At 40.3% G+C, this 12388-nt stretch overlaps 1 protein-coding gene across 1 annotated transcript in view; it reads right to left on the reverse strand.

The window, feature by feature from the left end:
• Positions 1–12388, reverse strand: part of LOC132213226 (melanoma inhibitory activity protein 2-like) — a 123816-nt gene that overhangs the window by 46856 nt on the left and 64572 nt on the right. The window contains 2 exon segments of the mRNA XM_059659467.1: positions 214–315; positions 12248–12386. Of these exon segments, the coding sequence (XP_059515450.1) occupies positions 214–315; positions 12248–12386 (241 nt within the window).

Genomic DNA, 12388 nt, shown 5'->3' on the forward strand with positions numbered 1-12388 from the left:
GATGGCAGGCTCAATTCCCAGTAGGGGGCGTGCAGGAGACAGCCGATCACCATTTCTCTCATTGTTTCTACCTCTCTATCCCTCCCAACTTCCCCTCTCTCTAAAATCAATGAAAAGGAAGGGGAAGGGGGAAGAGGGAAGGAAAGGGAAAGGGGAAGTGGAAGGGGAAGGGGAAGAGGAAGGGGAAGGAGAGAGGTACAATATATTTAATACCTATAGGTCTCCAGCTCTTCAGCTGCATGGCTGATCTTTTCATCTGCTTTAGAAAGTTTTTCCTCTTTCTCTAACCGGTAATTTTCTTCTACTGTTAATTTCCTTAAAACAAAAAGTGTTTTATTTCTTTTATTATATGTCATAAAATAACCAATCTTATCTCTTTAATTGTGTCACAACTGGCGCTTCCCATAAAGCAATTTGCATAATACCACTAAGAACATCACATGCAAGAAAAACAAAGTACCTGTGAAGTATTTCTGGCATGGAATTTAATATTACAAACTCAAGTTATAATAACAGTACTATTAATATAAAAGTTTCAAGAGTTTTCTATAAGAACTAGAGGCCCGGTGCATGAAAATTCATGCACAAGGGGCATCCCTCAGCCCAGCCTGCACCCTCTCACAGTCTGGGACCCTTGGGGGATGCCCACCTGCTGGCTTAGGCCTGCTCCCTGAGAACAGATGATCTAAAAGAAATAATCATATCCTTGGATAAAGATTTTTTAAAAAGGTAATGGTCGCATGAAAATTCATTGCTGGTGGGGCTAAGGGGACTGCGGGACTTCAGTGGCAAATGCGCAGTGCAGCTGGGCCCGGCTGGAGGCGGGCCCAGCTGTGCCGTGCCCCCGTCACCCCTCCCCCACCCCATGGGGCTGAGGGGACTGGGCGTCGCCATCTTGTCGCTGTGAGCATCACCATCTTGTGAGGGCGTGGCAGTCAATTAGTATATTAACTCTTTATTATATAGGATTCATCATAAAATTAAGATTATCAAAAATAAATATTAATAAAAATTATTATGACTATGTTATTTATGAAACCTTCTTATATAAAGAAACATTATATTTATTAGACAAGAAGTCACCAACTAATGAACTGTTTCAATAATTTTTAAGTTGGTTGTTAAGTTGTAAAATATTGATTCGCCTTCCAACTCACCAAAAAAAAAAAAAAAAAAGCACGAGAAACTAAGTAACTGAACCAAGGCATAGAGCTAGCAAGTAGTAGTTCCATTATACTAAATCACCCAAGTTGTTTCACATGGTATCAGTAATAACATTGGTCCCTCAAGAAATAGTGAACATCACAGGAAAACACATTTCGCATCCTAACTATGAATGTCTCCCCTTCTTCATGAACTTTGGGGAGGCACATGATAAAAAAATGAAAAAAATTCTATAAGGCAGCCATAAATGTTCTATATTCTACACACTATATTACCTATTGCTTTGGAAGCACTCCCCACCCAAGTCAATGGTTTCACCGGTGTAAGAAAATAAAAGTCATTGCCTTAGGAAAAGCATAAAAGTGTAATTGGGTTAAAGATGAAGAAAAATGCTTTTACAAGCTTTGGCCAGTATTCTCAGTGGTTAAAGCATGGGCCCACACACCCAATGGTCAAGGGTTCAACTCTGGTCAAGGGTACATACTTGGGTTGCAGGTTGGAACCCCAACCACGGTCAGGGTATGTGTGGGGGGCAACCAGTCGATGTGTCTCTGTCACATCCATGTTTCTTTTTCTCTCCCTCCCTTCCACTCTCTCTAAAAATTGATGGAAAAAATATCCTCAGGTGAGGATTTAAAAAAAAAAAAAAGGCCTGGCCACTGGAGCTCAGTGGCTGACAGTCTACCTATAAATCAGGAGGTCACGACTCGATTCCCAGTCAGGGCTCATGCCCAAGTTGTGGGCTCAATCCCCAGTAGGGGGTGTGCAGGAAGCAGCCAATCAATGATTCTCTCATCACTGATGTTTCTATCTCTCTCTCCCCATCCCTTCCTCTCTCTGAAATCAATTATTTATTTATATATATATATATATATATATATATATATATATATATATATATATATATATATATATAAAAGTGCTTTTACAGACTGCAGATTAAAAATGGCCAGAAATTCTGTGACACCCCTCCCACTGAGAGGTAGTCTATGAACCTTCCCCTTGAATTTGGGTGGGCTTATTAATGATGAAAAAATTACAATGTGAAAGGAAACACAACAATATAACTAAAAAACAATCACATTTTCACATATTAAAGCAACACATCAAGCTTCTATACTATTTCACTTCTCTTCAATACTATATTTTTGAAAAGTGGTAGCAATGTAATATATCAGTAGTAAAAAACATCAATCCAAGATTTAGAAAATGACTCAATCACACTGTATACAGGCAAAATTTTTAAATTAACATTTTATTAGTACTATCAACTGTTCATATTCTCCTCTGAAGAACAACTAGTGTCGGGATTGATACAACAAGAGGATATAACCCTGATAAACATATATGCACCCAATGCAGGAGCACCCAAATACATAAAAAAAAACTCCTAGAAGAGACTGACAACAATACAATCATAGTAGGGGACTTTAATACACCACTGACATCACTGGGTAAATCCTCTAGACAAAAAATCATCAAAGAAACAGCAATCCTAAATGACTCACAAGATCAGATGGACTTGATTGACATCTTCAGAACACTTCACCCCAAAGCCACGAAATGTACGTTCTTCTCAAGTGTACATGGGACATTTTCAAAAATAGACCACATATTGGGACACAAGCAAAGTCTCGCCAAATTCAAGAAGACTGAAATCATACCAAGCATCTTCTCAGACGACAATGGCATAATATTAGAAATAAACTACAATAAAAACAACCCCAAATACTCAAACACTTGGAAGCTGAATAGCACGTTATTAAATATTGATTGCATTACCAATGAGATCAAAGAAAAAATTAAAAAGATCCTGGAAACTAATGACAATGAAAACACAACAATCCAAAACCTATGGGACACAATGAAAGCAGTCCTGAGAGGGAAGTTTATAGCTCTACAGGATACCCTCAAAAAACAAGAAAAAATGGTAGTAAATCATCTAACTCTACATCTCAAAGAATTAGAAAGAGAGCAACAAGAAAAGCCCAGAGTGAGCAGAAGGAAGGAGATAATAAAGATTAGAGAAGAAATAAATGACATAGAGACAAAAAAAACACAATACATAAAATCAATGAAACCAAGAGTTGGTTCTTTGAAAGGATAAACAAAATTGATGAACCTCTAGCCAGGCTCACCAAGAAGCAAAGAGAGAGGATCCAAATAAACAAAATCAGAAATGATAGAGGCGAAATAAGAACAGACCCCACAGAAATACAAAGGATTGTTAAAAAATACTATGGACAACTCTACTCCAACAAACTAGACAACCTGGAGGAAATGGACATATTCCAAGAAAAATACAACATTCCAAAACTCAAATAGGAAGAATTGAAAAATCTCAATAGACCAATAACTATGGAAGAAATTGAAGCAGTCATCAAAAAGCTTCCAACAAACAAAAGCCCAGGGCCAGATGGCTTCACAGGGGGGTTTTACCAAACATTCAAGGAAGAACTAAAGCCTATCCTCCTCAGACTATTCCAAAAAATTCAAGAGGAAGGAACACTTTCAAGCTCATTCTATGAAGCCAGCATCACCCTAATACCAAAACCAGATGAAGACAATACAATGAAAGAGAATTACATGCCAATATCCCTCATGAACATAGATGCCAAAATTCTCAACAAAATCTTAGCAAATCGGATCCAGCAGTACATCAGAAAGATCATACACCATGACCAAGTAGGATTTATCCCAGGGATGCAAGGATGGTATAATATCTGCACATCAATAAATGTGATACATCACATAAACAAATTGAGAGAAAAAAAACACAGTCATATCAATTGATGCAGAAAAAGCATTTGACAAAATCCAGTACCCATTTCTGATAAAAACTCCCAGCAAGGTGGGAATAGACAGATCATACATCAACATAATAAAAGCCATATATGACAAACCCACAGCCAATATCATACTCAATGGGCAAAACCAAAACCATTTCCCCTAAGAACAGGAACGAGACAGGGATGCCCACTGTCACCACTCCTATTCGACATAGTACTGGAAGTATTAGCCATTGCAATTAGACAAGAAGAAGAAATAAAAGGCATCCAAATTGGAAAAGAAGAAGTAAAACTGTCCTTATTCGCAGATGACATGATATTATACATAAAAAACCCTAAAGACTCCATCAAAAAACTATTAGACTTAATAAATGAATTTGGCAATGTAGCAGGATACAAAATTAATGCCAAGAAATCTATGGCATTTCTATACACCAATAGTGAACTTACAGAAAGAGAGACTAAAAAAGCAATCCCATTTACCATCACACCAAAAAAATTAAAATACCTAGGAATAAACTTAACTAAAGAGGTAAAAGACCTGTACTCAGAAAACTACAGGACGTTGGAAAAAGAAATAGAGGAAGACATAAACAGATGGAAGAACATACCATGTTCTTGAATTGGCAGAATCAACATCATTAAAATGTCCATACTACCCAAAGCAATTTATAAATTCGACGCACTTCCCCATTAAAATACCAATGGCATATTTCACAGACCTAGAACGAACTCTCCAAAAATTCATCTGGAATAAAAAACGACCCCGAATAGCTGCAACGATCCTGAGAAAGAAGAACAAAGTAGGTGGGATCTCAATACCAGATATCAAGCTGTATTACAAAGCCACTGTTCTCAAAACTGCCTGGTACTGGCACAAGAACAGACATATAGATCAATGGAATTGAATAGAGAGCCCAGAAATCGACCGGAAAGAATATGCTCAATTAATATTTGACAAAGGAGACAAGAACATACAATGGAGTCAAGACAGTCTCTTCAATAAATGGTGTTGGGAAAATGGGATAAATACATGCAAAAAGAATGAAACTAGATCACCAACTCACACCATACACAAAAATAAACTCAAAATGGATAAAGGACTTAAATGTAAGATGGGAAACCATAAAAATACTAGAGGAATCCAAAGGCAACAAAATCTCAGACATATGCCGAAGCAAATTCTTCACCGATACAGCTCCTAGGGCATTGGAAACTAAAGAGAAAATAAACAAATGGGACTATCTACAGAAGTTTTGAGTATCTACAGAAGTTTTTTCTTTGAAATTTTAAACATTACTCATTAAAATCCTGTATTTTATCACATTTTTGTCCAAAAGATACACTTAAAAGTATTTCTTTCACCTCAATCCCTTGTATCTTCAAAAGGCCCTGAGGGTAATGTACTTAGCTTGCTAAAGATCATCAAGGAGACTAGTGTGGCTATCCATGGTGAGAGAAAAATAAAAAGCTTCTGCACAGCAAAGAAACCATCAACAAAACAACAAGAAAGCCCACTGCATGGGAGAACATATTTGCCAATGTAATCACCGATAAGGGTTTAATCTCCAAAATTTACAGGGAACTCATACAACTTAACAAAAGGAAGGTAAACAATCCAATCAAAAAATTGGACAAAGGACCTAAATAGACACTTTTCAAAAGAGGACATTCAGAAAGCCAAGAGACATATGAAAACATGCTCAAAGTCACTAATCATCCGAGAAATGCAAATCAAAACAACAATGAGGTACCATCTCACACCTGTCAAACTGGCTATCATCAACAAATCAACAAACAACAAGTGCTGGAGAGGATGTGGAGTAAAAGGAACACTCGTGCACTGCTGGCGGGAATGCAGACTGGTGCAGTCACTATGGAAGACAGTATGGAGTTTCCTCAAAAACCTACAAATGGAACTCCCATTTGACCCAGTGATCCCACGGCTAGGAATATATCCCAAGAAAACAGAAACACCAATCAGAAAGGATATATGTACCCCTATGTTCATAGCAGCACAATTCACCACAGCTAAGATCTGGAAACAGTCTAAGTGCCCATCAGCAGATGAATGGATTAGAAAACTGTGGTACATCTACACAATAGAATACTATGCTGCTGTAAGGAATTCTTACCATTTGCAACAGCATGGATGGAACTGGAGAGCATTATGCTAAGTGAAATAAGCCAGTGAATGAAGGAAAAATACCACATGATCACACTCATTTATGGATAATAAAGACCATTATAAACTTATGAACAAAAATAGATACAGAGGCAGAGCAGCATTGAACAGACTGTCAAACTACAGCGGGAAGGCTGGGGAGGGTTGGGGGCAGGAAGGGGGGGGTAGGAGATCAACCGAAGGACTTATATGCATGCATATAAGCATAACCAATGGACACAAGACACTGGGGGGTAGGGGAGCCCCGGGGAATGTCAAGGGGAGAAAACAAAAAAAGGAGACCTATGTAATACTCTTTGTAATACTTTAAGCAATAAAAAATAAATTAAAAATTTAAAAAAAGAACAACTAGTGTCATAATTCATTGAATTTGAGTAGTGAATATATTAATTTAAATGTAAGAATAAAATATACAATATTTTGGGAATGCAAAGCATTTCAAACTAATGAATGAAATTACAATATGAACAACACATATACAGCTAGGATTCTATTTAGCGTCCCATTCTTACTTTGAGTATCTACAGAAGTTTTTTCTTTGAAATTTTAAACATTACTCATTAAAATCCTGTATTTTATCACATTTTTGTCCAAAAGATACACTTAAAAGTATTTCTTTCACCTCAATCCCTTGTATCTTCAAAAGGCCCTGAGGGTAATGTACTTAGCATGCTAAAGATCATCAAGGAGACTAGTGTGGCTATCCATGGTGAGAGAAAAAGAAAACAAGCTAAAATTAAAGAGGTAGCCAAGGGCCAGGTTTTGTAGGGTCTTATAGGCCATGATAAAGCTTTGGATTAAATTCTGAGTGTGATATGAAAGCACCTGGAGTTTCTAAGCAAGAGAGTAACAATACTCATTACTTTTAGAAGCGTCATGCTACAGAAGTCAGAGCAGGAAGTTAAGAATATAAAGAGACACCACTCATGATGCTACGGCAATTAGCCAGATACTAACGTATAATGGCTTGGATCAGACTATCGGTATAGGACAGTGGTTGGCAAACTGCGGCTCGCGAGCCACATGTGGCTCTTTGGCCCCTTAAGTGTAGCTCTTCCACAAAATAACAACTTCTGCACATGGGCCACGAAGTTTCAATCACACTGCACATGCACACCTGCACATGGTATTTTGTGGAAGAGCCACACTCAAGGGACCAAAGAGCCACATGTGGCTCGCAAGCCCCAGTTTGCCGACCACCGGTATAGGAAAAGGTAAAAAGTACTAGTCAGGAGGAAACCAAGATGGCGGCATAGGTCAACACCTAAAATTGCTGCCTCATACAACCACTTCAAAAATACAACTAAAAGGTAAACCAGACATCATCCAGAACCACAGGAAGGCTGGCTCAGTGGAAATTCTACAACTAGAAGGAAAGAGAAAAGCACACTGAGATTCAGAGGAGGTGTGGAAATAAAATGCAGAGGTACGGAGGCGCACGCAGAAAGGGCTGGCAGCTGAGGACATGGTTGTCTTTTTCAATCGGGAAGGAGTCTCAAGCTCCCGACTCCTCTGAACTCCAGTTCCGGGCGAGTCTCTGGGGACCCAGACTCTACGGGGAGAGGCTAGACTGTCTGGCATTGGTCAGACCTCGAGGGTGGCTTTCTCTCAGAGGTGCTTGCAGCGATTACTGGGACACTGAGAAGCAGGGCCTCTTAGGGTAGGACTGAGGAGCAGCCATAGCTGCCTGCTCTGCCCTGTTGATCCCCTGGGACCCCGCCCCACCCAAGCTGTGTGCTGGCTTTTGCATATGAAAGGCCTGGCCCATTGCAAACTGAAAATTACCTAACCAACTGCAGCTGGCCCAAGGCCCCACAGCAGCTTGCATTCCTTCACAGCTGAGCTCCTGCTGGGTAGCCTCAGGCAGAGGCTAAATTAGCACCTCCTTAGAGATCCAAGAGCCAGTATACCCAGTGGTCAGAGTGGACCATCCAGATTACAACTCCTCAGATCCATAAGGGACACACTCAGGGGGCAGACTCAGTGAGCACCAAAGCCCCACTGAAGCAAGTCTTGCCCCAGAAGGGTGTCTCCAGCACAGAAATTCTCCCACTGCAGACACAGCTGATTCTCACAGCCAATTGGCCTGGAGGTCAATTCCTCCCAGTGATACCTACAAAAATCAAGGCTTAACTACAACAAGACTGTGCACAAAGCCCACAAGGGGGTGCACCAAGAGTGTCCACCTCAGGTAATTGCGGAGGCTGAGCCACTGGGCCCTATAGGACACCTAGCACACAAAGCCACTCTATCAACACAGGGAAGCATAAAAAATGCGGAGACAAAGAAACAGGTCACAAATGACAGAAATGGAGGAAAGCAAACTACTGAATATAGAGTTCAAAACCACACTTTTAAGGTTTTTCAAGAATTTTCTGGAAACTGCCGATAAACTTAGTGAGACACTCAAGAAATCTAGTGAGACCACCGATAAATTTAATAAGATCATCAATAAGTCTAGTGAGACCCTCGAGGTTGTGAAAAAGGACCAACTAGAAATTAAGCATACACTGACTGAAATAAAGAATATTATACAGATTTCCAACAGCGGTCTAGAGGATCTCAAGAATCAAGTCAAAGATTTGAAATACGAAGAAGCAAAAAACACCCAACCGGAAAAGCAAAAAGTAAAAAGAATAAAAAAATATGAAGATAGTGTAAGGAGCCTCTGGGACAACTTCAAGCGTACCAACATCCGAATTATAGGGGTGTCAGAAGAAGAGAGAGAGCAAGATATTGAAAAACTATTTGAAGAAATAATGACAGAAAACTTCCCCTACCAGCTGAAAGAAATAGACTTACAAGTCCAGGAAGCCCAGAGAACCCCAAACAAAAGGAATCCAAAGAGGACCACACCAAGGCACATCATCATTAAAATGCCAAGAGCAAAATACAAAGAGAGAATCTTAAAAGCAGCAAGAGAAAGACAGTCAGTTACCTACCAGGGAGTACCCATACGACTGTCAGCTGATTTCTCAACAGAAACTTTGCAGGCCAGAAGGGAGTGGCAAGAAATATTCAAAGTGATGAATACCAAGAACCTACAACCAAGATTACTTTACCCAGCAAAGCTATCATTCAGAATTGAAGGTCAGATAAAGAGCTTCTTCACAGATAAGAAAAAGCTAAAGGAGTTCATCACCACCAAACCAGTATTGTATGAAATGATGAAAGGTATCCTTTAAGAAGAGGAAGAAGAAGAAAAAGGTACAGATACAAATTATGAACAACAAATACGCATTTATCAACAAGTGAATCTAAAAATCAAGTGAATAGCCGAAACCGGTTTGGCTCAGTGGATAGAGCGTCGGCCTGCGGACTGAAAGGTCCCAGGTTCGATTCCAGTCAAGGGCATGTACCTGGGTTGCGGGCATATCCTCAGTAGGAGATGTGCAGGAGGCAGCTGATCAATGTTTCTCTCTCATCGATGTTTCTGACTCTCTGTCTCTCTCCCTTCCTCTCTGTAGAGGATCAATAAAATATATTTTAAAAAAAATTAAAAAAAAATAAAAATCAAGTGAATAAATAATCTGATGAACAGTATAAACTGGTGATTATAATAGAATCAGGGGCATAGAAAGGGAGTGGACTGACTATTCTCGGAGGGGGGAAGGGGTGTGGGGGATGCAGGAAGAGACTGGACAAAAATTGTACACCGATGGATGAGGACAGTTGGGGGAGCAGTAAGGGCAGAGGGTGGGGCGGGAACCGGGTGGAGGGGAGCTATGGGGGGGGAAAAGAGGAACAACTGTAATAATCTGAAAAATAAAGATTTAATTAAAAAATAAATAAATAATAAAAAATAAAAGTACTAGTCAGATTCAGGATACAGGAAAGTTGACAGAATTTGAGGATAGAATAAATATGGGATATAAAAGAGAGAAGTCACCCTGTCTGGTGTGTTAAGAGGTTAGAACCTTGACCCTCGCACTGAAAGATCACAGCTCAATTCCTAGTCAAGGGCACATACCTGAATTACAGGTCTGATCCCTGGCCCTGGTCAGGGCACATGCGGGAAACAACCAATCAATGTGAAACAACCAATCAATGTGTCTCTCTCACATCAATGTTACTGTTTCTCTCTCTCTCACCCACTCCCTCCTATTCTCTCTAAAAATCTATGGAGTCCAGTCAGCATGGCTCAGTGGTTGAGTGTCAACCTATGAACTGGGAGGTCCCGGTTCCGTTGCTGGGCAGGGCACACGCCTGGGTTGTGGACTCAATACCAGTGTGGAGCATGCAGGAGGCAGTCAATCAATGATTCTTTCTCATCATTGATCTCCCCCCCCCCCCCGGTTTTTTAAAATAAATAAAAAATATATTTTAAAAAATAAAAATAAAATAAAATAAAAATCAATGGAAAAAATATGCTCAAGTGAGGATTAACAAAACAAACCAAAAAAAGAGAGAGAGAAGTCAAGGATGGCTTAATCAGCTGCCATGATCAACTCAGCAAGTAACACTGCCATTTATTGAGACAAGGGTCAATTTCGCAGGAGCAATTTACACAGGAGAAAGGAATCAGTTTTACATATATCAGAGATGGAATTAACGGATAGAGTGCAATTACTAGGATGCCCACCCAGATTCCCTGACCTAGCTTACCGTATTAGGAACTTTAATTAGCAATAATTTGCTGATTAACTGTAAGAAGTTTAAAAGGATTTTTGTGAACTAGTCTGCAAAGTCCAATATCATTTACACATTTTCTTCCTTGAAGAAAAAGTATTTCAAAATCAAATAACTTTCTTTAAAAATTAATTGATGAGCCCTAGTCAGTTTTCTCAGTGATTAGTGTCAGCCTGCAGACTGAATGGTCACAGGTGAAAATCTAGTCAAGGGCATGTACCTCAGTTGCAGGCTCGTTCCCTGGCCCCAGTCAGGGTGGACGAGGTTAGCAACCAGTTGATGTCTCTCTCTCACATCAATGTTTCTCTCTCTGTATCTTTCCCCCTCCCTTCTGTTCTCCCTAAAAACTCAATGGAAAAAATATCCTCTGGTGCCCAGCCAGTGTTGCTCAGTGGTTGAGCATCAATCCATGAACCAGGAGGTCATGGTTTGATTCCTGGTAGGACACATGCCTGAGTTGCAGGCTCCATCCCCTGGTAAGGGGCCTGCAGCTGATTGATGATTCTCTCTCATCATTCATGTTCCTATCTCTCTCTCCCTCTTCCTTCCTCTCTCTGAAATCAGTAAAAATGTATTAAAAAATACATTACTAGAGGCCCGGTGCATTAAAATTCATGCACTGGAGGGGGGGAGGTCCCTCAGCCCAGCCTGCCCTCACTCATAGTCCAGGAGCCCTCAGGGGCAGGAGGCGACCCGACTATCAGGGGAAGGCGACGCCCCATCACACCTCTGCTGCTGCCACTGCCATCAGCACAAGCCTCAGCCGGCCCTGGTTACCTGAGCCTCGGGCCGGCCCTGGGCGGCTGGGGAGCTGAGGGGACTGGGTGCCGCCATCTTGTGGCTGTGGGCACCACCATCTTTGAGGGCAAGGCAGTCAATTAGCATATTCCCTCCTTATTGGCTGTAAGCGCTGCCATATTTGAGGGTGTGGTGGTCAATTACCATATTTCCCTCCTTATTGGCTATGGGCGCCGCCATCTTTGAGGGTGGGCAGTCAATTAGCATATTCCCTCCTTATCGGCTGTGGGCACCACCATCTTTGCAACAGCATGAGGGTCAATTAGCATATTCCCTCTTTATTAGCTAGGATACACACACATGTATCCTCTAGTGAGGATTAATTAAAAAAAAAAAAATGAATTGATGAAATATAACCCAATCATAAACAGAACTTAGGCTAATCACATAAACTTTACATCAGTGGTTCTCAACCTTCCTAATGCCGTGACCCTTTAATACAGTTCCTCATGTTGTGGTGGCCCCCAAACTCATTGTTACAAATTGAACATAATTAAAGCATAGTGATTAATCATAAAAACAATATGTAATTATATATGTGTTTTCCGATGGTCTTACGTGACCCCCTGTGAAAGGGTCGTTTGACCCCCAAAGGGGTCGCAACCCACAAGTTGAGAACCGCTGCTTTATATGCAATATTTCACTTGCCACTCAATGAGGATATCAACATATATTTTATTACCTATGAAGTGTCATTTCATTTTCTTGATATAGTTCAGTCATTACTTTAAGTTTGTGCTGAAGCTTTTGATTCTCATTTTCAAGATGTTCATTTTCTGGCTGCAAACATGCTTGTTCAGTCTGAATATTTTTAATACACTCT

Source organism: Myotis daubentonii, chromosome 1 (genome assembly GCF_963259705.1).
Source record: "Myotis daubentonii chromosome 1, mMyoDau2.1, whole genome shotgun sequence".
In the NCBI taxonomy this organism is placed as follows: domain Eukaryota; kingdom Metazoa; phylum Chordata; class Mammalia; order Chiroptera; family Vespertilionidae; genus Myotis; species Myotis daubentonii.